Source organism: Protopterus annectens, chromosome 2.part0 (assembly GCF_019279795.1).
Source record: "Protopterus annectens isolate FY-2018-M chromosome 2.part0, PAN1.0, whole genome shotgun sequence".
Classification (NCBI taxonomy): Eukaryota; Metazoa; Chordata; order Ceratodontiformes; family Protopteridae; genus Protopterus; species Protopterus annectens.
The window spans coordinates 997,440,245-997,464,124 of record NC_056728.1 but is presented as its reverse complement, the minus strand read 5'-3'; the positions used below and the strand labels follow the sequence as shown (position 1 = coordinate 997,464,124).

The 23,880-nt window shown below is 41.3% G+C and overlaps 1 protein-coding gene across 9 annotated transcripts in view; it reads left to right on the top strand.

Moving 5' to 3' along the window:
- Nucleotides 1-23,880, top strand: part of NFIB (nuclear factor I B) — a 923,658-nt gene that overhangs the window by 854,046 nt on the left and 45,732 nt on the right. For 8 of the 9 annotated variants that reach the window (XM_044061245.1, XM_044061251.1, XM_044061249.1 and 5 more), the window contains one exon: nucleotides 8,965-9,053. The exons of the other annotated variant lie outside the window; for it this stretch is intronic. In XM_044061245.1, coding sequence (XP_043917180.1) covers nucleotides 8,965-9,053 — 89 coding nt within the window. The remainder of the gene's footprint in view (nucleotides 1-8,964; nucleotides 9,054-23,880) is intronic. 9 annotated transcript variants of the gene reach the window in all.

Genomic DNA, 23,880 nt, shown 5'->3' with positions numbered 1-23,880 from the left:
TGAGAATGTTGACCCAATAATTGTAACTGTGTAATTATTATTTTTTTTAGTTTTTGATTTGTTACTTATGTGTCTTCAAGAGCAAAGTTCAAAAAGCTGCTAAAATGACTTGGTAGCTGAGAGGGAGTATTGCAGCACTGTTACTACTGACAGGCCACATTTATTTTCTTTCTGAGGCAACCCTCTGTTGGTAGTTTAATGAAAAAATATTAACTGCTCCCAACTTTTCAGTTGGTTAACTGCATTTGTCAAACAACTTGGGTGCAGCTGGTTTTGTTAGGTGGGGTTGTATCGAGCAAGTAGTAACCAGGTGATCTGAAGTAGTTGACTTCATTTGATCTTCAACCTGTGGGTTTCGGATATGAATTGAATCCGACACAGCCGCATTTTCCACCTACTGATCCGAGCTCCCAGCACCTCTCCTTACCCATAATGCCCTCTGTCTCATTCCTCCCTTCAGATCTCATTTGCCGCTAGTGAAGCAACAAGCGTGGTCCGAGCTCTTAGCGTTAGTTGGGGTTTTGTGAGTAAAACTGTACATTTTTTGCTATAATCTCTCTCTCTTTTCTTTCGTTACCTTTTCTTTACCTCCTCGCGACAGTCATTGGTCCAAAAAAAAAAAAAGTTTTTCTTTCCGCTTCTTCTCTGTCTTTCCTGTTGCGTGTGAGTGTGTGTGTGGGCCTTTTTTAGGGATGTCAGAAGCCCCTAAATCAGAGTTCAGAAAATGCACAGAGTGTGGCCATAAGCTTTCCCCTAGCAGATGGCCAGACTGTGTGTGTGGTGTGTTTGGGCGCAGCGCACCTTCAGACCTCCTGTGCAATCTGAGCTGGGTTCAACCCCAGAGCACTGAAGGACAAGAGGGACAAATTAATATTAAAAGGCCTACTTCCTGCCTCGGGGAGAGTAGTGCTTTCATCCCCCTCCGGGGAACAGCATCTGCATCTTCTTCCTCCTCCTCCCTGTTCTCTGGTACTCAAACTCCCACTAATAGGTCCGGGAAGAGAGAGAAGACCAAGAAGGACTAGTTGCCAAAGCAGTTCCCTGACCGCTTGGTTCAGGCAGGTCCACCACCGAAACTGAGGCCTACAACCAAGCCTGGGTCTCCTCGGCTATGGTCTCCCAGATTCTCCCCGGAGCCGGAGGAAACCCCTATCCGGTCCCAACATAGGTCTTCTCCCCACTGGCCTTCCAGACCTATTTCGGTGGCATCTTCTTCCCGCGCCACCCGAAGTGGAGATGGACAAGATGATGCGGAGATTTAGCTGCACTCAAATCCAGATGGGGGTCTTGCCTGTACTCTCTCCCTCTAGAGGGGGGAGCTCACAGGCTTTCTTTACACCAATAACTCTTTTTCTGATCGGACCATCGGTTTCGGAGTCCTTGGATTCGAGGACCCTTGGGGTCGGCACCGTCGGTTCCATGTACCTCAACACCAGCCATTGTCTTGAGTGTGTCGGATCCAATGGGTTCGGATCCAAGCTCTTGGAGCCGTAGTATCGGGGTCAGATCGGAGGGGATGCTGTCCACCCAAAGCAGAGATGGACAAGATGATGCGGAGATTTAGCTGCACTCAAATCCAGATGGGGGTCTTGCCTGTACTCTCTCCCTCTGGAGGGGGGAGCTCACAGGCTTTCTTTACACCAATAACTCTTTTTCTGATCGGACCATCGGTTTCGGAGTCCTTGGATTCGAGGACCCTCGGGGTCGGCACCTCTGGCTCCATGTATCTCAATGCTGGCCGTTGCCTTGAATGTGTCGTATCCGATGGGTTCGGATCCAAGCTCTCTGAGGCATAGTATCGGGGTCGGATAGGAGGTGGTGCTGTCGGCTCTGAGCGTTTCGGAGCACAATATCCCTTTTGGCATCTCGGCTCTGGCTCCCCTGTCAGGTCAGAGGGGGACAGCCCCCACTGGTATCTCCCACAAGGTTCATTCCACTTCAGACTTTGTAGTGGTGGAGAGGGTTCTCTTGGTTTCAAGACCCTTGACCATCTTGTCCTCGGACTCCGTCCAGACCCCCCTTGGCTTTGGGTGCAGTCCTGACCATCTTGCCCTCTCAGGGACAGCCCATGTCCATCCTGCCTCAGGAGGCTCCCCCACGGGAGCAACAGGAAGTTTGCGAGTCCTCTCCAGAGAGTCCCACTGAGGAGGGTGTCCCCTCCTGCGAATCCTTTAGTGGATCTTATAACATCTAGGGCATGGAAGGAACCAGACTCAGTGGAGCCTATCCCTGAGCCTGGACAAGGTCTTGAGTCCCTCATTGGACATAAGTGCTGGAATAAGGAGTCCCTAGTGGAAGCTATAGTTGTGGCAGCTGCCACCAAGATGTGCTCGTGCAGGAGAGCTCCACGCTTCACCTTCCTGATCATGAATCAAGGGTGATGGACCATTTTGGGAAGCGGGTGTATGCTTCAGTGACAGTCTCGGTAAGGGCGCTGAACTACATGGCACACGTTATTCGATTACAGCAAGACTTGGTCAAGGAAGTCTCTGAGTCGACCCCGTAGTCCATGTCGGCAGAGGACTAAAAAGTTCTCCATGCGAATAGCCACTCTTAAAGCAGTTTCGAATATGTCCATGTGGCTGCTGTCCCACGCTCGGAGGGAGCCGCAAGGGCTGCCAGGATGAGCGTTGCCATCAGGCGCCATGCCTGGCTCTGGCTTTGTCAATTCTCAGAACATTTTAAGGCGTCATTTACAATTGCCTCTTATGATGGTTCTTCCCCTTTTGGGAAATGTCTGGTCCAGAGTGAGAAGGATGGGAAGAGACTGCCATCAGAGTCCGCTTCTCTTCCCCTCAATGATCCTTTTCTAGGAATCAGTGAGGGACGAAGAAGATGTGGTTCTGGAAGTCTCAGGTGTTTTCCTGGGACACTCAGGACTCACCTTCTCCCAGAGGCAGAGGGGATTATGACATACACTGTCTTAGAGGTAGAGGGGGTCTTAGAAACTTCAGATCCAGAGAAGCCTTCTCGGAGAAACCCGGGCAGCAGCCCTGAAGGGTTGCCCAACTGCTCGTCTCTGGAGGTAGTCGGGGTCGCCTGTCACTACACCTAATGGTGAGAGAGTCCATTACAAGAGATTGCTGGGTGTTGTGAATTATATCCAGAGAATATTTCATCCCATTCAAAGAACCACCACAACTGAAGAAACACCTTCCAGACATCCCACCCACGCAAAGGGAGGAAGCAGCACTAGAAATAAAAAAGCTGCTAATCAAACGGGTCATCCATCCTGTCTCCCCCAGACCAATCTGGATCAGGCATTTACTCCAGGTTCTTTTTAGTGTCAAAGAAAACAGGGGACCTAAGACCTATCCTGAATCTGTCCACCTTGAACCTGTTGGTAACCAAAACTAAATTCCGGATGTTCACTCTTCTGTCCATCCTGTCCTGTCTGCAGGCGAACAATTGGATGTGCTCGATAGACCTCCAGGATATGTACTACCACATCAAGATGGACAGGCGCTCTCGGAGATTCCTCTGCTTCCGGCTAGGAGCCAATCATTATTAGTTCAGAGCTCTTCCCTTTGGTCTTACCTCAGCCCCCAGGATGTTTACCAAGGTGATGGCAGTAGTAGCAGTTCACCTGAGGCTTCAGGGTATTCAGGTCTTCCTTTACCTGGATGATTGGCTCTTTGTTGCCTCTTCCATGCATCTACTTTGTTAGGCCAGGGACTGCTTTTTTCACCTCGCAAACAAACTGGGCATCACCATAAACCAAAACTGGCCCCAGTTTAGGTTCTAGATTTTGTCGGGTCTCGGTTGAACACCATTCAAATGAAAGTTTTCCTCACCCCGGACAGGATACCCAGTTTGAAGATGCACATCCTATATGTCCTACAGGTCCAAGTTCTTATGACAGAAGTAGTTCTAAGAGCATTGGGGTCCATGGCGGCCACGATTAACCTGTTACCTTTAGCATGCCTTCATATGCGAATTCTCCAATGGACCCTCGCGGTTCAGTGGTCCCTGTTAGATCTACCTTTGTCTCATCCCATTCGAATTTCCTGAGTGTGCAGGGACTCTCTTTGGTGGTGGATTCAGTCCCCGGACTAGTTGAAGGGACGTCCTTTTCTTCCAGCCTTTCCTAAAGCCATGGTGACCATGGACGCCACCCAGCTAGGGTGGGGGGCATTGCTCTGGAAGGACAGTCCATGGCACATGGTCCCCATCCGAGATCAATTTGCATATCAATGTCCTGGAGATGAGGGCGGTTCTTCTTGCATTGCAGAGCCTTCATGCTCATCTTCCTCTAGGAACGATCACAATTCAGACAGACAATATGTCAGTGGTCTGGTATATCAACAAACAAGGGGAAACCAGATCTTATCCCCTCTATCGCAAAGCCATGAGATTGTGGGAGCGGGTGATCTCCACCGGCAGTTTTCTGGTGGCAACGCACATTCTTGGACAGTCCAACATTCTAGCGGACAGGCTCAGCAGATCTATCCTGATGCCTTATGAGTGGTCTCTGAATCCTTCAGTAGCGGAACAGATCTTTCAAAAGTGGGGTCATCCTTGCTTCAATCTCTTTGCATCTCCTTCCAATGTAAATTCCCTTGGGGGAAGCCTCCAGAGACGCACTAATTCATGCTTGGCCTCCCCGATTTTTTTATGCTTATCCTCCGATACCCTTCATGTCGAAGTTTCTTCAGAAAGCTCGCAGGCTGGGGGCACTGTGATCCTCATTGCTCCATTCTGGCCTTGCCAAGTTTGGTTCCCCTCCCTATGGTCTCATCTACTAGTTCCACCATTGACGTTGGATCCAGTTCTGGATCTTATCTCTCATCCCTCAGGGATTCCTCATCCAGACCTGGACAGTCTGAAGCTTGGCTGCTCCAGTTCCCATGATTGTTAGGACTCCTGGTTTATCTTCCCTGGTTAAGGATATTTTGGTGGCAGCTCACAAGTCTTCACCAGAAAGGTGTATTGTAGCAAATGGAAACATTTTTCTATATGAGTCTCACAGCGTGCCATGGATCCTTTCCAAGCTTCAGTGTCTGCAGTGCTAGAGTTTCTGGTGGGAATTTTTTATCAAGGTGCCAGTTCCTCCATAGTGAAAGTTCAGTTGGCTGCATTTCTAATTTTCATGTGGGGGGAAATGTCTTCTTTAGCTTCAAAAGTTTGCAAGTCCTTCCTTAAAGGTACCTTTCTACTTAGACCTCCAGTTAAGGATCCCACTCCCCCCTGGGACCTTACCTTTGTGCTCCAGGCATTAGTCTCCCCACCTTTTGAACCAGCAGCTTCGGTAGATTTACAGTATCTGTCTTGGAAGACTGCCTTTTTGGTGGCCATTACTTCTGCCAAGAGAGTGTCAGAACTTCAACCTCTTTCCATCAAGGCTCCATATATGATATTTCATAAAGATAAGTTTCCTTGTGCACTAACCCTTCCCTCCTTCCCAAAGTAGCGTGAGAGGCAAATATTAACCAGACAATCTACCAGTGTTTTTCCAAAATTTTCAAAATAAAGGGGAATAGAAATTGCATTTGCTGGATGTTCATGGGCAATTGAGATTTTACTTGCACAGGACTAAAGCAGTTCGTAAATTGGATCAATTGTTTGTTTCTTAGTCAAGACCTTTCCTAGGGAAACCAATTTCTTAACTGACAGTTGCTTGTTGGATTTCCCAGTGCTTTATTTGAGCGTATTCTTCTAGAGGAATTTCCCATCAGGGTCAGGTAAAAGCACATTCTACCAGGCCTATGGTTACTTCAGCGGCTTTTTGGTCTAGAGTGCCACTGGTTATTTGGTCCTCATTTCATACCTTCATTTTGCATTACAAGTTGGATATTGTATAAAGGAACAGGGCATCCTTTGGCTCTGCGGTGCTCCAGAATATCCATCCATGAGGGCCACCCAGGTGTTTAGTAGCTGGGGACTCTGTCTCACAGGTTGAAGATCAAATGAAGTCAACTACTTCAGATAAAGAAGTTATGTGCTCACCATAACATTCCATCTGAGTAGTTGCACTTCATTTGTCTTCGACCCCCCCCCTTCCCCCAACCTCGTCTTTTTGGTACTGACCATTTACAAGTATGAATCCTTTAGAATTGCTCATGGTCAGTCTGGGAATTTAGGCCTTTCAGGCTGCCAGTAAGGATGGGGTCTTGTTGGGTCGGGTATGTGTTACATAATTAGCAATAAACTCAATCTGAAGGGAGGAAGGAGACATGGGGCATTATGGGTAAGGGGAGGAGCTGGGATCTCAGATCAGTAGCTGGAAAATGCGGCCATGTTGGATCCGATTCAGATCCGAAACCCACAGACTGAAGACAAATGAAGTACAACTACTCAGATGGAACGTTATGGTGAGTACATAACTTCTTTTTTCTTGACAGGAGGGGGATGAGAGACTCGTTTGTTATTGAAGTCCCTACTGTCAGCATCCAGTATGCTGTACAACTGGAGCAGCATGCTTGGCATCTCACTTGTAACCTGCATCCCATGGCACATTAGTCATCCATCTCACTTATACCCTACATAGCATGGCACATCAGTCATCCATCTCACTTGTACCCTGCATGCCATGGCACATCAGTCATCTATCTCACTTGTACCCTGCATGCCTTGGCACATCAGTCATCCATCTCACTTGTCCCCTGCATGCCGTGGCACATCAGTCATCCATCTCACTTGTACCCTGCTTGCCGTGGCACATCAGTCATCCATCTCACTTGTACCCTGCATGCCGTGGCACATCAGTCATCCATCTCACTTGTACCCTGCATGCCGTGGCACATCAGTCATCCATCTCAGATTCCCTGCAGGCCAAATGTCAGAAGGGAGTCAGTAGGCACAGTCCCCACTGAATGCTGTCTGCTAATAATTATGGCTTTGTAGTCACCATTAACTGCTCTGTGCTTTATAAATCTATGGAGACCCAACTACGAAAGGTGTAGGTGGCCGTAAGAGCAGTAGTGACAGTATGGGAATGGACTGTGCAAGGGGTATATATATGCAGGATCTGGCACTGTGTTGAAAACTTAACAAGCAGCCCCAATTAAAAATGAGCATCCATACGCTTATAGTTTTTTTTTTTAATTAATGATGTGCTGTATAGGCAAAGCAGGTTATGTTACCTGAAGTTATTCTTGGTACATGTTACTAATTACACTTTGATTGCATGTGGCATACATATTTTTTAAATGTTTCTGACATTGTTCCATTTCTTATGCTACATCTTTGTACATCAAATGGTACATCAAGGCTGTTAGAATGAGCAGTTTTCAGTGGTAATCACATGATTCTGTGCATTATATATTATTTCAGCACTTAAGCAGATACTGCAAGGTTTCAGTGGTGATAGTGCTTCTACAGTGATCACTAAGTTTTATTCGCATATTAAATAATATGGGCAACCTCTCCAACAGCTTTTATTTCTCACTGTGGAAGATGATGGCTTGTGCTACTGCAGAGAAGTGTATGCAGGCCCAGAGCTTATTACTAAATTTACCTTGTGTTTCACCTTTGCAATACTTCTGTACAGTGGCAGAGCCATCTCTTTTAATGTCTTGGGGTTTGTGTGTAGGCATCATATTAGGTGGCCTGTCTTCCGTCTCAAGCATAAAACATCTGTTGCCATCCAGAAATCATTTTTCATTGCTTGCCACTGATGAATTAAGCAAAAGGAGAATGCTGCCAGATTTAAGCTTTGCTGAGAAGTTTCAAAACTGCCTTTTGGGGATTAGAGTAATATGAGATAGCTCCTAGATGTAAAATACTGTTTATTTACACTGTGCGTCTTTGCATATTTAAGCTATAGTAACTTATTTTCAGCCAATTATTTCCCTTACACTAATATACATGTTTCACAGAAACATATTATTGAAGTTTACTATTCCACTAGCCACCGCGGTGGTGGTGCTGCGGTAGCGTTGTCGCCTCACAGTAAGACGCTGTCCGGTTCAATTCTCAGCTAGAGCGTCTTCTGCGTGGAGACATGTGTGAATGGGCATACCTTCGTTAAAGGTTGTGCGTCAGGGCTGGTAATTCGGCACGTAAATATCAACTACCAATCATTAGCGGACCGGAGTTCCGCTGTGGCGACCCCTAACCAGGAAAAGCCAAAAGACACAACAACTATTCCACTAGCCACACAGTTAAACATCATGTCTTCCATATATCTACAACTACTGTGGAACAGTTGGTAAACAAACAATAGTTGTAGGGTTATTTGAATTATGGAGTACAGAAATCAGTTAAGAGTGATGGTCTGGTAAGACATGTACTTATTTTAAAAGTGATATATGCCAAACCAGAACATAAGCAACATGATTCTAAGAACAGAATATAAAAGAATTCTGTCTGGCTTCCTCAGTTGTATACAGAAGTATAAATAGTTAGCCACTAAAAAGTATACCCTGTACAAAGTTGCATACATAGATATTTTTGTTGTGATAATGTCACCATATGCATGTTATTCTCATAGGAAGGTGTATGATAGAATTATTTTTAGTAAGATTTGAGGGCCTATCTGTTTCTTTTTTTTCCTGTAATGTCAGTGCATGTAACTTTAGTAGAATTTCAAGTATCCAAATGCATGCTGGATCTAGTGCTCCATACGTGTAGCGGTATATGTTCTGTTACTGATATATGTAGATGTTTACTAATCTTAAAGCGTAAGTACAAGCGGCTTGTCTTTTGGAAGCCTTCTGTTTTCATATGCTAACTGTTTCTTTTATTCCAGCTCAGATAATGACACTAATGATGTCTAATATGCAGTGCTAAAACAATAAGTAGTGTGAAAATGCATTCTCCTAATGTTAGTATCTAAGTTGCAGGCCTGTTTTAATAACTGTTTTGCACTTCTAATGAATATGCTATCAGTTAATCATGTTGTCACTATTATATTTATGTCTCGGACAAAGGCTTATGTGAAATATATACCACTAATTTGCATGTATTCATAAAAAAGTGCAGTACTACTCGACCCGTATCTGACTGATAGGTTTCACTTGACAGCTGAGGATTTGTGACTGGACCATGAATCAAAACGGCAGGCATTTATACCCCAGTGCCAGTGAGGATACATTGGGAATTACTTGGCAAAGGTAACCTTTTAATTATTTCCACCCCTGTATATCACGTAAAATTATATACAAAGCTGCAATTATTTTTGTTAGTCTTAGAATGTTCAATCATACATACATTTGTATATGTGTGTGTTTGTATGCATGTGTGTTTGTGTGTATGTGTGTGCTTGTACATTTACTGTTTTTTTGATATCCACGCACACACATGCATGCATGCATACACACACACACACACACACACACACACACACACACACACACACACACAATTACACAGTGATCAAGCAATTTGTATAGTATGTCCTGAATACATAGCACCTTATTCTTGAAAAAATGATGAACTTGTATGAAGTATAACTAGTTAGAATATTTTTTACCAAAAGACAGAAATGCTAAGACTGAGTGTTTGACTTACCCTGCATCTCAAGCATCTGGCCAGGTAAAACGAACCTTACTTCCTCCTCTGAAGCATGGAGGCTGGTGCTATATGGATGATACTTTATCTGTTTAGGGTGTTTGGAGGGGAACCCTTCCTCGTCTTTTGTTTTTTTTTGCTTTGCAGAATCAGTGTCCGTTTCGACTTTGTAGGCAATTTTTTGTCTTTTGGGTTTGATTTGATTTGACTTCCCATTCCTCTGAAACTGAAAACAGGAGCAGCACTGCAGTCTGCAAAATGTTTGCTCATTATTTCTGGCAATTTGTGTGGCTTCACAATGAAGTGCTTAATGGGCTTTCTTCTACTCTGTGAGAGACATTATGTTTTCAGGTCTTGTTTGTCTTTTTTGGTTTACTTCCCAATGGGGGCTGCAGAGGGAATCTGGTTTGTGTGGTAAGCCATTTTTCTTATACTTCCCTGAGTGAAATTCAAAAGGAATTAATATTATTGTTTTTCTGCTTTTACAGTTTGTTTTTGTAAGATGTAGAGGGAGACTGCTTTATTAACAGACACTCCTGTATCTTTTCAAAGTGCCCAAATGTTGTTTCGAATCATTAGCATTATTCCTAGAATTCACCTGAGGGTTTATCTTCTGCCCCTAGTGTTTGTTTTTGGGATGTTAACAGGAGAGTTTGCTGTTCAGGCTAGCTGATGTAATTTGTTTAAGTTGCTGGATTGATATGAATTACTCTTTAACCAGTAACTTAACTAGTACTTCATAGACTGCCTGGTGTAATGTACCTATAAGCTGTTTCTCTCTCTCTCTGCTTAACAATGATATTAACCACTTCTGAATCAAGGCCCTAAGCAGATCTCAACAGTGCAGTTAATGTTTTCTGCAGTAGGTCTCTCAAATAGTTGTAGCTGCTTCAAGCATTAGTGTTCATTAGTGTTCACAGTTTGCAGAAGTGCTGACAGGAAGCTCTGCTTACTTTTATTTCTGAGTTTCTCCTGATTTTGTTTGAGAAGGTAAGCATACTGAGTCTGGAATTGACTGATTCTGACAAAGTTATGGTCTTGGGGAATAGCTTAAACTCTTACATTCTTTCTCAGTGTAGGAATTCTTCAGGACTTCTTAGACCAAGAGAAGCACTAGAATTTTGCACTCTTGAGTACCTCCAGCAAGTGTATGGAAGGCCCAAACATGACTGCCATTTGTCAGAAGTATATTACACACACAGCCCAAAGTCCAGTAATCCCTTTGTAACTATGTATATCTGACTAAAAGTATCCATGCATATTTTGTTAATATTAACAAATATCCTTTACTGACCTTAAATAAACAAGCTTCATCCCAAGGTAAAGCTGATCTTTTCCAACTCCCAGTAACAAGACGGTGGCAGTGTTATGTATAGCACTTGTAAGAGAGGAGATATTGATTTACGTGGGTTTACATCTGAACATTATTGGTGGGAGTCTTGACAAATGTTGAAAGGGGGGGGGGATATATTATGAGCTTACTAGTTCTTTTTCATTAACTTCCAGTAATGATTCTGCCTTTCCCTCCTTGCACAAAAACTTTGAAACTTTAAGGAAAACTTTTTAAAGTTACTTTTAGAGTTTAGTGCCTATGAACACTTTGACTTTTGCTTAATTTCCCCTTGTTTCTGACTTAAATGAAGTGAACCTAACTGCTACAAAAATCAATAAAAAAAAAAGGTTGCACTTGAGGGTGTTATATCAAAACTAACATTTTTGTTGTCATTGAGAAGAAAATTCATGCCTCATGGATCTGTGGTAGAGTTGAATATTTAAGCAATAATCCACGCCTGGGTGTGGGTAATACTGGATTTACCCACGGTTGGTGTGGTTTGGTCATGAGGGTGAAGCACGAGTGGCCAAACAAAGACAACCGTGGGTAAATCCAGCATTACCGACACCCAGGCGTCAGTTATTGCTATTATACAATGACATTATTTAAGAAAAAAATACTTATTTTTCTTAAATAATGGCATTGAATAATGCCTCCGTGCTGCCCTTCCACAGCTGTCCGGTATTCTGCGGCAGTTCTGATGTACTACGTATGCTTACGCAGTACATCAGAGCTGTGTGTGGAAGCAACGGAGAAAGGAATATCTCCGTTGCTTTTTTAAATGTGTCTCACTATGTTAACAGTTTAACATAGCGAGATAGCTTTAAAAAAAAGCAATGGAGAAAGAAAGATCTCCGTTGCTTTTTTTTTTTTTAAGATATCTCGCTATGTTAAACTCGTTTAACATAGTGAGATTACAGCAACGGAGCTCTTCCGTTCTCTGTTGCTACCAAAAAGACAAAAAAAAATCAAGACTTATACTAATGGAAAAAGTCTGGGCGACCGGACCTTTTTCCATTAGTATAAGTCTGATTTACAATGGGCATGCTGACCAATCAGTGTGCACGTTTTGGAATATTAATGTGAGTCATTGTATAATTTGCTATAAGTTGCACTGTCAGGATGCTGTTATTCAACAGGTCTCTGGTATACTATTGATTTGTTTTGGAGGGTCAGTGTCAAACAGGTATTGAGTGTTTTAAAGACTGTGCTCAAGATTTATTCTTATATTGAGCACTTATCAACCAGATTCTTATTCACCCTTGTCAACCATTTCTAAGATTATTGCTGAAAGCGGATGTGACGTGAATCTCAACCATATCCTAACAATTTGGTGTGTAAAATCAAAAGGTTGTCCTATTTTTGTAGGAGTACTGTTTGTGAATGAAGCATATTCATGATCTAGAACGTGAAGTTAAAGCTGAAAATTCTTTGTCTAGTTGCTACCATATGGGGACACGGAATACTACACATACGGGTAAGGGCCACGGTACAAAAGTCTATTTCTTTGGCAATACGTTCTTTGGTCATCCTGCTTCCTTAAATAGTCAGCCCTTTAGAACTATCTCTGTCTTTAGAACAATCTCTTTTTGGAGAGGTTAGTTTGCAGTTGGTGATGGGTACCTTGCTACCTAAATTGCATGGTGTAGTAATAAAGCAGTGTTTTTTCTGTATAATGCTGGTATTTCTTTTTCTTTAACATCTAAGTAGCTTTTATCAACCAGTGCTTTTTGATCTATTTCCATGGTTACCTAGTCAAAGATCTGTGGCAAATTAGAATGTCGTGGTCTGCTAGAACTGAATCCATGCTGCCTTTTTGGTCCTGTGTCCCAGTGGTCTCCAGATGTTGTAAAATTCTTTCCTTTAGTATTGGATCCAAGTAGCAAGCAGACTGGCACTGGAGAAACTAGTTGAGGAGAGCTGAAAATGAAGAGATCAGTGCCAGCGTGCCTATCCTGGGGACAGGGTAGTGGATGCAGTCCTGAAGGTGTGACAACACCTGCTAGATATACAGGAGTCCGGTTTGAGTACTAAAAAGAAGGCACTAACAGCTTGCGAGATGGGTGTGCATATGCACACTAGGCAAGAACAACTGTTTAGAATTATATGTCCTTGCTAACATGGTAATGTAGGCATTGCAGTTTATCTACTAGTCACAAGTGGAAATTGGAATGCGTCTAAGAATAAATCCTGCTCCAGTCAACATTCTATCATTCTGTGAAAGCTGTGTTTTCACCTAGCAAGCATGGCCTGCAAACTTTATTTCCAAATGACCACTGTCATTGTTTAATCTGCTTTCCTGTCAGAACTTTTCCATTCATCCATGGTACATTATTAGCTGATGGTGTATCAAGTCTCTTATTGATGAAAATTGTTGAGCGAATCCTCTCGGGCTGCATTACCTTATATCCATTTTGAGTTCCTTGGGTACATGTTCTTCTTTGAAAGTCCTGGGATAACCTCCGATGTCCTTAACTGTTTTTCTGGCTAGCTCTGGTGCCTCTGTCTTTCTTTCTGAGAACTGATCATTATTGTTTTAACTGTCTGGCTGTTTTACCACCCTTTACCAGACATCTCCCTTACTCCCTTCTGGCTGCCCACTTTCACATCTGAAAGGCTCTCACCCTTACTATTTGAAAATAGCTTCACTGTCCTTCTCTTTTTATATATCTTTAAAATTTATGTCACTGACTGCCTGTCTTATCTCCCACTTTAAGAGCTATTTTTCTCTCTCTTTTTTTATTCATTGCTGCCTTACCTGTTCTAAATGCTGTGTGTTTTCATTAACTTTTGTTTCAGCCTTGTTTGCGAACTATGGCATTTACAAAGGTTTGCTGCTGCCACCCTTATCCTTCCGCACTACCATTATGGCCATTTCTAGAACATTTTTGATATATTGCTGTATTTTTCCAGAGTTTGCCGTTGTAAATTCCATGGCTTTCAGTTTTGATTGGCTTGACTCTGTGTTTACGTTTACTGTGAATCAGACTGTTTGATGGTTACTTATTCCCTTCAGGCTGACCACTTTCAGATCTTAAAGTCTCTCTGCCTTATTATTTGAAAGTAATCACTGACTGTTATTTTCATATTTGTAAGTTCTAATGCAAGATTGTAGGACATCAGTAATTGTCTTAGCATTACTCCATTTAAAACCTGACTGAAGTCTCTCTGTGCTATTTATCTTATTTTATACTTTCCTCACGATGAGGAGGGGGTCTGTATACAAATAATTTATGGCTGTGTTGCCATTCCATTTTCTGGTAAGACCTGGATTGCTGTTTTTTTCCTTCTTTACACATTTATTCTTTTTGTTTTGATCCTTTTACACAGGGGACACTACTTTGTTTTGCTTTATTCTTCTGCTTCATTCATCCACAGCTGTCCACATAGGTTGTCTGACCAATCATGTCTAAATATTAGTTATGATTCTTTGAAGACCACTGTTTAGTTACTTTATCCACAATATCCATATGTTGTTCTTCCACGTAAATCATCAGTTCAGGTAGCATTTTCAGTCAGCATTTTTCCTTATCTGTGAGCATTCACTACTTTCCATTTTTTTGTTTTGTTTTTGCTTTTTGCATGGCGCATTTTTGATTTGTACATGTATGAATTTCTGTTTTCCCATTAAACACAGAAAGGTTTCCCACGGAAGTAGTCACTAACTTGTTTGGTATTTTGAGGATAGGGACTACAATTTCCCTGAACATTTTCAGTACATCTTCTCCTTTCACATTTAAAATTTTTGCCTTAATCCTGTCAGTCAAAGTCCTGGTTTTCCTTCCTGAGATGCAAACCATCATGCCAGTACAGACTTGCGTCTGTCCAACAGGATGTCCCCAGTTACACCAGAGCCATGAGTCAAGATGTCATACAATAAAGTACAAGGCAAAACATCAAATGTTAATTTTCATATGCAAAATACAAAAATTAAAAAAAAAAAAAAAAAGCAGAAGCCCGTGATAAAAATTATCCTATCCTCAGTTATTTCAAGCACAGGTAACACTTTAAGAATGCTGCCACATATGCCAGTTGTCTCAGACCAGTCCCTTTCCTTGCCAAGTCATTTGTCCATATGGGGGCAGAGACAGCAGGCTTTCTACCCCACTTTTGCATGTCTAATGATTTGTTTGCCGTCCCTTTCTACCATGGTATACGCATGTTCCTTAACCTACTGCTCTATCTCACCACTAGTTTTACCCTCTTAATAACTGAGTCCTTCAGCAGAAGACGCTTCCTCTCCCTGCAAGGTCTGTTATTTTCCTGCTATTCCCTTTTGAGATGGCAGTCAGCAACTTCCTTAGTCTGTGTCAGTGATATTTACTTATAAAGACCCAATAATGCCGGACAGAGTAACAATTGTGGATGAGTTCTTTGCTGCCCACCGCTTTCATTCTTTTATAGCTTCATACATAAGTTCTAAGCTAGCTGCCTTTGCCACTTTAATCTTAGCCAGTTCCAATTTTAGTGCTCAAATTGGCCATCCCGTGGTCAGTAATTATATATTATTCCCAATGAAAATAACTCGGATCACATGATAGATAATTTGAGGAGATCCTTGCATGGAATAAAGTATTTAAGAGCTGCCTCTTTCCATTAGTAGAACGGGACAGTCATATAGTAAATTTTCTGTTTCCCATCCAGCAATCCAAGTTATGTGGATGGTAGTCCGTTCCAGAGCAGTGGTATCCTCTGCAAAATGTACCTGTCCCTCCAACCCATTCTGTTGCTGTTGCAGAAGAGGTTTAGATCCCTAGACTGACTATCTCTAATGCCATTGGACTTGCTGGTATGCAGTAAATCAATCACTGTTGGGTCGGAGAATGCTTTGTACGCCAGACACAGGTCACCTCTTAGCAGTCTGTAGGATACTGAATATAGTGACAGGGCTTTGACTTGAACCATGTAGGACACGTTGTTTAGGCCTTGTATCCTTTAAGTAAGGTATCTCTGTGGTTGTTCCAGTTATTGCATGTGTCTGGGGTATTATATTCAATGACTGGCCTAAAAAGGGCTGAGTAAATAGTGGCAATGACATCCCTAGATGTAGACATACTCCCTTTTCTTACAAGCATGCAATATAGAAGGACATCTTTAAAACAATGGACACATACATTTTTGGCATTTAGTTTCAGTTCCTGATGTTGGCACGTTATTTATTTGGAATAAACCTTCCTGCAGGATGGCTAGTCATTTGGGGATTCAGTGACTGCTCATTTTGGTACAAACTATCTTCTTTATATTTTTGTGGGAGATGTGATAAACATATAGTCCCAGGAGGCGATGGTGGATTTCTTCAGATGATAGCAAACTGTGGTATGAGTTCTTTTAACCGTCCCTCACTCAGTTTAGCGGTAAGTGTAGATGGGGTAGCACTGTGTCTTCACGCTACTTCCTTGCCAACAGCTACTGCACAACTCTTCATCTTTTCTCCTAATGTTCCTGAAGGCTGCTTTTGAAAAGGGGAACCTGTTATAAAAAAAGTGCCTGACACAAAAAGGTTCAAGGCTACCTTTGTGTGATGGTCAGTTGCTGTAAATGTCCAGAAGTTGAGTAGAGTTTCCCGAACGTCTTGACATTATGGAAGTTGTGTGCCGTAGTCCCAGGAGGCGATGGAGGATTTCTTCAGATGATAGCAAACTGTGGTATGAGTTCACATTTTCCTGGATTTATGATTTTCCTTTTTTCTTTCTTTATATAGTAATGTTTGTATCTTGTCTGTGAAAGTTTACATTTGCTGTTTTGCCTTATATTGTCACAAAACATGCTTCTTAGAAAATCCTGGCTGGGATGGCCAATTCCCAGCATCCAAATGTAGAAGAGCTTGTGAAGGCAAATCATGAGGACTGCTGTGTACATCAGGGAAGGGATTAAGTTAGCTGTGTGAATAGACAAGTAGAGTGACAGCTGTATGTGCCCCCTTGGATACAGGATATCTCATTCTCATTCAGTACAAATCATAAATCCAAAATACTTCAAAGCAAACCTTAGGACCCACTTCTTGGATTCTAGACTGTGCTTCTGTCCCTTTACCCCTGCCTAAATGCTGCTACAACTCTGTCCATCTGTCCTTTATCTCCAATTCCCCTTGAGTCTTCTTGCATAAGCTAAGCTTCTGGGCTTTCATCCGAAGACCCAGTAGCTTATTGCTACAGTAAAACTGAAATATAATTTTGTGGAATATAAAGATTTCTAGGATCGTTCCTGTTTTTCCTTTTTTCTTTCTTTATATAGTAATGTTTGTATCTTGTCTGTGAAAGTTTACATTTGCTGTTTTGCCTTATATTGTGTTGTATTGCATTGTATGATACCTTGTAGGATTTGTTAACTGTGAGGCATTTTTGCCTGGGTCACCACTGAAAAGAGGCCTGTCATGGCCTAGTCAGACTTGCCTTGATAAACAAATGCTGGTAATTAATTCTAAGTGCATATATTTTACAGAGTCACACCAAGTCCAAAAGATCCTTGGATTAGCAGCAGAAAAGGATTGCAGTTCTAGAATAAGATTTGGCAAGTGAGCTGTAGTGTTACAAATGTATAGAGTAATGCATCTTTAATTAGTAGCAGTTAGTAAAGTTATTTGTGGACAATGCATGTTTATTCACAATGCAGAACATCACACGCCATTATTACATTGGTAGTAGGCCTCACTTGGAATGCAGTATCCAGTTCAAGAACATAATTTTCCTGAAGACTGTCGCAGTGAGGAAATTCAGAATGATATGAGTGATGGGGGTGGTTTAATGAGCTCTGTAAATATAAAGGATGCATTTCCTTGAGGATAGAAGGAATATGGACCACGTGAAAAAAAACTGCAGCATTCTTTGAAATGGTAGAGAAATGCAAAGAGATGCCTTTGTTGACTGTATAGTGTGGGTGTGTGTGTATGTGTGTGGGTATTGGTGGGGGGGACTAAAAAAGAGTAAGTTTGAGTTATTAATAGAGGAAGGTCAGGAAGGAGTACTACTCTTGGATAGTAGAGGTGGTGAATAACCTTAAAGCATAACATAAATTATAGGGGAAAAGTAGCCTTTATACCTTGGAAAACATTTGCAGCTATAGAGCTCCAACCCCAGGATGCCAACACTGGACAGATGTATACATTCTTCAAGACACAATATCCCCTGACTCCTAATGTCTGTTTGCATCTTGGTTATATAGATTCTTCAGGAACTCACTCTCCCTTCTTGAGGTAATACTGACATGTGTAAACATATGACTTCAAAGATCAACTGTAGTTTAGCCCAAACCATAGACTATCATTTGCATGTACTAAATGTAGGAAAATAGTATGGTACTTGCATGTTTATTTTTATTTGTTAACTGAGTAGATGAACAGTTCATCACTGAACAGTGACTGCTCATCTGCCTTAAATACCCAGCATGTAAAACTGTGTTTTATTTAGCTAAAGCATAGACGTCGGCTGCTGTATCACAGTTACTATAGATAGCTGTTACACTGTTATTGTCAATACCAGAACTAACTGCATTAGTGCTTCAGCTGTCTGACCCCCCCTCCCTTACAGCTTGAACCTGATGCAGCAGGAGATGCATGAGATTTATGACATCTATTCCTTTGTATGAAACATTAAACCGAGGCCCCATCAGCCTACGTTGGTGGTAGCTCAGGTGGATGTAAAAGGTCATACAGTATTTATCAAAAAGTGTAGGGTAAATTCCCCTATTGCCTCACCAGATTTCCCAATATTCAATATGAATACCACTTCAGGTCTTCCTTCAAAAGAGGCCATTAGCCTAGTGGAACTAACCCAGTCAGAAAAATGCAAACAAGACAAACAAACAAAAGCAGACCCATACATATGTGTATATGTGTAGAGGGTGCTAAGTTTTCAGTGGACGAGGAGCAGAAAATAGGCACTTCTAAAATGAACTATACAGCATCTTGTTAGTTGATTGCATGTGTCAAAAGCTTTCTAGAGTGAAAAGCCCCCAGCTTCCCCCTGATAACTCTGGTGTTTGATTGTTGCATATTATGTGGTAAATTTTATATGATTTACAATTTCAGCATATGCATGGATAATGAAAATGGGCCTTATCTTTTCTTATTCTAACAAAAGAGGAAGCAGAATTTCAAAGGGAAGTGAGAGAGCCTTTGGTGGCTTGCTTAGTTATCAGTGATGAGCTGACTGGTATCTGCTAAAGACAAGTGGACTGTTACCCATCCCAGGTTCTGACATAGAAACCATCCTCCAGGATTCAAGAACCTACTCTGTATGAGGAGGCTTTGAAGCTACACAGGTTGGCATGGCAAGAGAGGTGTATCCATATGCCATGCTCATAAGAATGGGTGGTACCAACCTCTCTCTCTCTAGTCTTGAATAAATCTACCTACAGATGATGAAGGATGTTGACCCCTCAGTGGAGGGGAGAGGATCAGCAAATGGAAGTGTTCAGAGGCTGTGACTTAGCCTCATACTTCTGTACTGTATTCCTTGCTGATTCTTGCCTGGCAGTGTGGACATAGACCTTTAGATGGTCTGTGCCATGAGCTATCTCCATCTCTGCCATCTTTTGACCACTGAGGAGCACCTTTAGGATTTTAGTGCTGCCCTTTATGGGAGGCATGAAAGAATCATCAAAGTCAGCTGTTTGATTTTCAATTTTGTTGGAGAGTTTTCTAAATAGAGACTAGCAGGATTTCTAAACCTGTGGGGAAATGTCACTCTTTCCCCAAGGTGCAGCAGCCTTGGTTATAGTCTAAGTTGGAGGGCTAAGAAGCATGACCCATTCCAGGGAAGATAGGGAGGTTTTGAACTCGTACATAAAATTTAATTTATGAATTGTCAGCAACTGCACTTTTGGACATTTTGTTTTGTCAACTCAACAGTCGTAGTGTTGTTGCTTATTAATAGAGGAAGCCACCTTCAGAGAGCTGGAGTCAAGTGTTGATGCATTTAAACTCCTTCACTGTTGTGTTCTGGGCGTAAGCAAAAGGGAAGCAGATGGTAGTCCAAATTCAGGCAAAAAAGATACCTTTTCTGGCGGTCTGAGTTAGTAATTTAGTGACTGTTGTTGTGTCTTTTGGCTTTTCCCGGACTGTACAAACACATAAAAGGCCTAAACTTCTTATAAATGAAACTCAGAAACTTGGCATTCTCTTTTGTTAGAAACTGATCCAAACTACTCAGCCAGTTCCAGAATATCCTACTAGATGTGGACAGGTACATGTGTACCAAGTGGACAAAAACAAAAGGATGCAGCTGCTAGGAGAGCACCTTACCAGTGTACTGAGCAGTCAAAAGAATCAATACACTGCATACATCCTTTTGGTGGTTTAACATCTGTATGTGAGTACATGTTTGTTAACCACAAACAGACAGACCAAATACCACCAATTAGACCCATACGTACATATATCTGTGTGTACATGATACATTAACCCATACATGTATATGTGAGTGCATGATGCAGTAACCTCAAGCAGACCCTTGCATACATGTATATGTGTGTACATGGTGCGTTAGCATCAAGAATTCCATACAGACATGTATGTGTGTGTACATGGGGGCTAACATGAAGTAGGCCCATTCATACATGTGTGCATGTGTGTGTTGCAAATCTCAGTGTTAGCTTATGTTTATAGTGCGTTTGCTTTCCTACTTTCTTATTGTCTCCTTGATTTGCATTATCTTAACCCATTTGTGTTCTGTATGTAATTAATTTTGGTGACTGTTATTTGAACATTTTTGTTTAGTATTTTTTTAAGATCGTACCTGATTACGTGCCTGCTGTATATCCTGTAAGAGCATATTAGTTCATAATGTTGCTGAAGCAGATTTTCTTTGCAAGCCTACAAGGTAAATGTGTTTGAGCCAGCTGAACAAATACTACCAAAATAAATAAGTTAATGTCTTTTCTGTCACACTCGAGGTGAAATTAGACAACTCTCTGGGTATATGGCATTTGTTTTTTACCACTTCTGTTTACACCTGCCTGCCATTTTCTTTGACTCCCTTTGGCAAGAAACATAATTTAAGCACTCAACCCCATTCTGGCAGACTCTTCTTTGATGAAGTTCAGCACCTCATCTAGCTGGGAGGATTATCAGATGAAGGGCTGTTTCTCAGCTAAGCCATTTGAAGTAGGACTTATGTCTTTTTGCACTTTCTTACAAGCCATTTATGTACTGAAAGAATGAGGTGAAATGAATAAGTGGCACTTCATATAGCTGATTTCTGATGTGCACCTCACAATTCATTTTTAATCCTGCAACTGCATTTTTCGTATTTAAAAACTTAAATTTGAAGTGTTGACAATTCCGATTGTGGTAGTGAGATACATGCTGGAATCCTGTCATTGTTCCAGACACAGTTCCTGTAGGTTACTTAATGTATGAGTGCCTGCAGCATATTTTTTCTTGTGCATGTAACCCTTTTGAGCTTTCTTTTACCTTGTATAATCCCATGTATTTCACTGAATCTGTGCAAATTCTGCACTTCATGTATAAGACACGTGGAGGAGCAGATTGTTTATTTTTAGTGCAGTGTCCATAAGGAAAACTGAGGGAGCAACATATGAACTCAAAGGGGTTAATTTCTAAGATACATTTACGTTAAGGCTGTACAGGCAAATGTACTCGGTCAGCACTTCCTGCCTTCAGTTTGTTATCTTGACACATAAACCTAGAGTACAGCAACTGGCTTGTTCCTGGGGCTGCTAAAGGGGCCTTAGTTTTAGAATACTGAAGTTTGTCATCTTCATCTTGTTTGCTTTTGGAATTGTACAGCAGTTTTATTGTTTTAAAGCAACAATTCTTCCTTCCAGTTCTTCTTACAGATCACACTACAATGTTCATAGCAAACTTCTTACCACGGGAATACAAAAACTAAATCTTGTATGTTGTAATCCATGTTACACTTCCATACTAATATCTGAGTGTTGTGAATTGCAGCCTTTGTGATCCATGATTTAATAAAATGGGGTCTCCCAAAAATAGAAACATTCTGCTAAGAATGCACAAAATTGCGACCAGAAGATTGCAGATCGAGACAGACCTGAAGTTAGTGTTTATGCAGAGGCGAGCTCCCTACATTCTGTGTTATTTAAAATGAGCACATCTGAGGACACTATTACTTTGAGAAAAGGTAAATACATGGCTTTTGCACAGAAAAAAACAGGTATTTGCCTTTCTCCTTTCTTTGATAAAGTTGGAGAAAAGCACCATTGTCTAAACATGGTGCTAGAATTTGCTTAATTGAGTATTTCTGCAGAAGCCATGACCTTCAGACATCTGAGTACTTTTGAGATGTTCACATATTCTGTAGTTTATAACACATTAATATTTAGACCCAGGAACACATGTTGGTTGAAGTCTGAGCAACTTGTTCAAGTGGTCCTCCTCATTAAATACAGTAACAGTATTTTCCTGAACTGAGACATTTCTGAGCTGCAAAAATGATTAATTAGGTGCAGCCCACACAGCTGTTTTTTGTATTAAAACATCCATCCTGTGTCATCATACCTCTCAACTGCCCAGAATATCAAAGAATGTCCAAATATGTGTCTCATATTTTTGTTCTTTTTCTCGTAACATTTGCAGTCTTCCTGCAAATCAATGAGGATTGAAGTCACTAAATAAAGACAGACTTTGTATCCTTCAGAAAATGCACAGTAATGCAAAACCTGTAATTCTAGCAATCTCCTAAATGTATAAGGGCATTTAAAATCTGTACCTGATTTTGGCCTTTGTCCCCATCCCCTGCCATTATTTTTGCCTTTCTCCAGAATTATTGTAATTGTTCATCTTATATAAACTGTTAAAATTTGATATGTATCGTCCTCTGAAGATGTAGATTGCTTTTGTGTTTATGAACAGAGCTGGAGCATGGTCAAATGGGGCCCTAGCCAAGGTAATGAAGTGGGGCCCCACCATACCAGTATCCCATTACTTGTCTGTCTTTCCACAGTTACCATAAAACACTTCAAACCTGTCAGAGTGAATACTATCTTCTTTACTTTTATAATTATTATAAAGATATGGAGTTGATATAAAATATTTATTTTAAGTTTTAAAGCAGACATATTGACAGCCATTTACTAAACAAAACAAAAAAAAACATTGAAAACAGACTCAGCATTAGCAGTAACAAAAATTATTTTCCCTTGAAACTCACCTTTATAGATACTGTAGTACATTTGGCAAACCGTTAATATACATCCGATGTGCTGGGATTCATAGTCAAATAGTATGTACTGAATAACTATATAAGAGGTCCAGGGATTTAAAGAAAAATGTGTAACGCATCTGCTAACAGCCTGGGACTACCCACTTGGCTCCACTCTCCCTTTCAAGGGCAGGATCAGTAGCATTTTCTGGTGAAGTGGCTTGATTTCAGTCACACAGGAGACAAAGAAAAACTGAGGGAATCAAACTCTGCACCATAAGAAACAGCTCATTAACAGCTCACAGCCTTACTTATGTCTCCTACGCTGCAGACAAACTTTGTAGCCCAACACTTTGCATTTCATACCTATCCACCTGCAAAAAAAAGATATGTTAAAAATGTATTCAGTTAAAATAGTAATATTAATCTTGTAGCTTTCATGTTGTCTAGCTTATTCACAACCAGATAATAAACACTGTCAACAGTCAGTAAAGTGGAGAAACCAAGGCTTATACCCAGAGAACACAGCTCAAAGGGTGATGTTCATGTTTGCTAGCTTCTATTCCTTCATGTACACCATAAATACTCTGGAATGCAGGAAACAAGTGTGTGTATGCACGCGTGCACATACAGACAGGTGTGCGCACTGGCATGACCATCAGTTACAGCCCCTTGTGTGTATTCCTAAGGTAGTAACCAAATAGATGAATAATGAGATAGAAACGTATCTTAGCTCACTATTGACAGAACCATACAGTGCAACCCATTGCACCCTCATGCTCCTCCAACCTCTTAGATCAAGAATCAGAAACATAAGTGTCAAAATCAGGAATAGTTTTTAAATATTACTCTTGTATACTTATAAAAGTCGCTGTTATAACAGATTTTGCATTAGCAAGCATTTTTTGAGATATATGGTCTGAAATTTGCATTTGTCATTATTTAGTCACTGCAGTCCACAATCGTTTACCA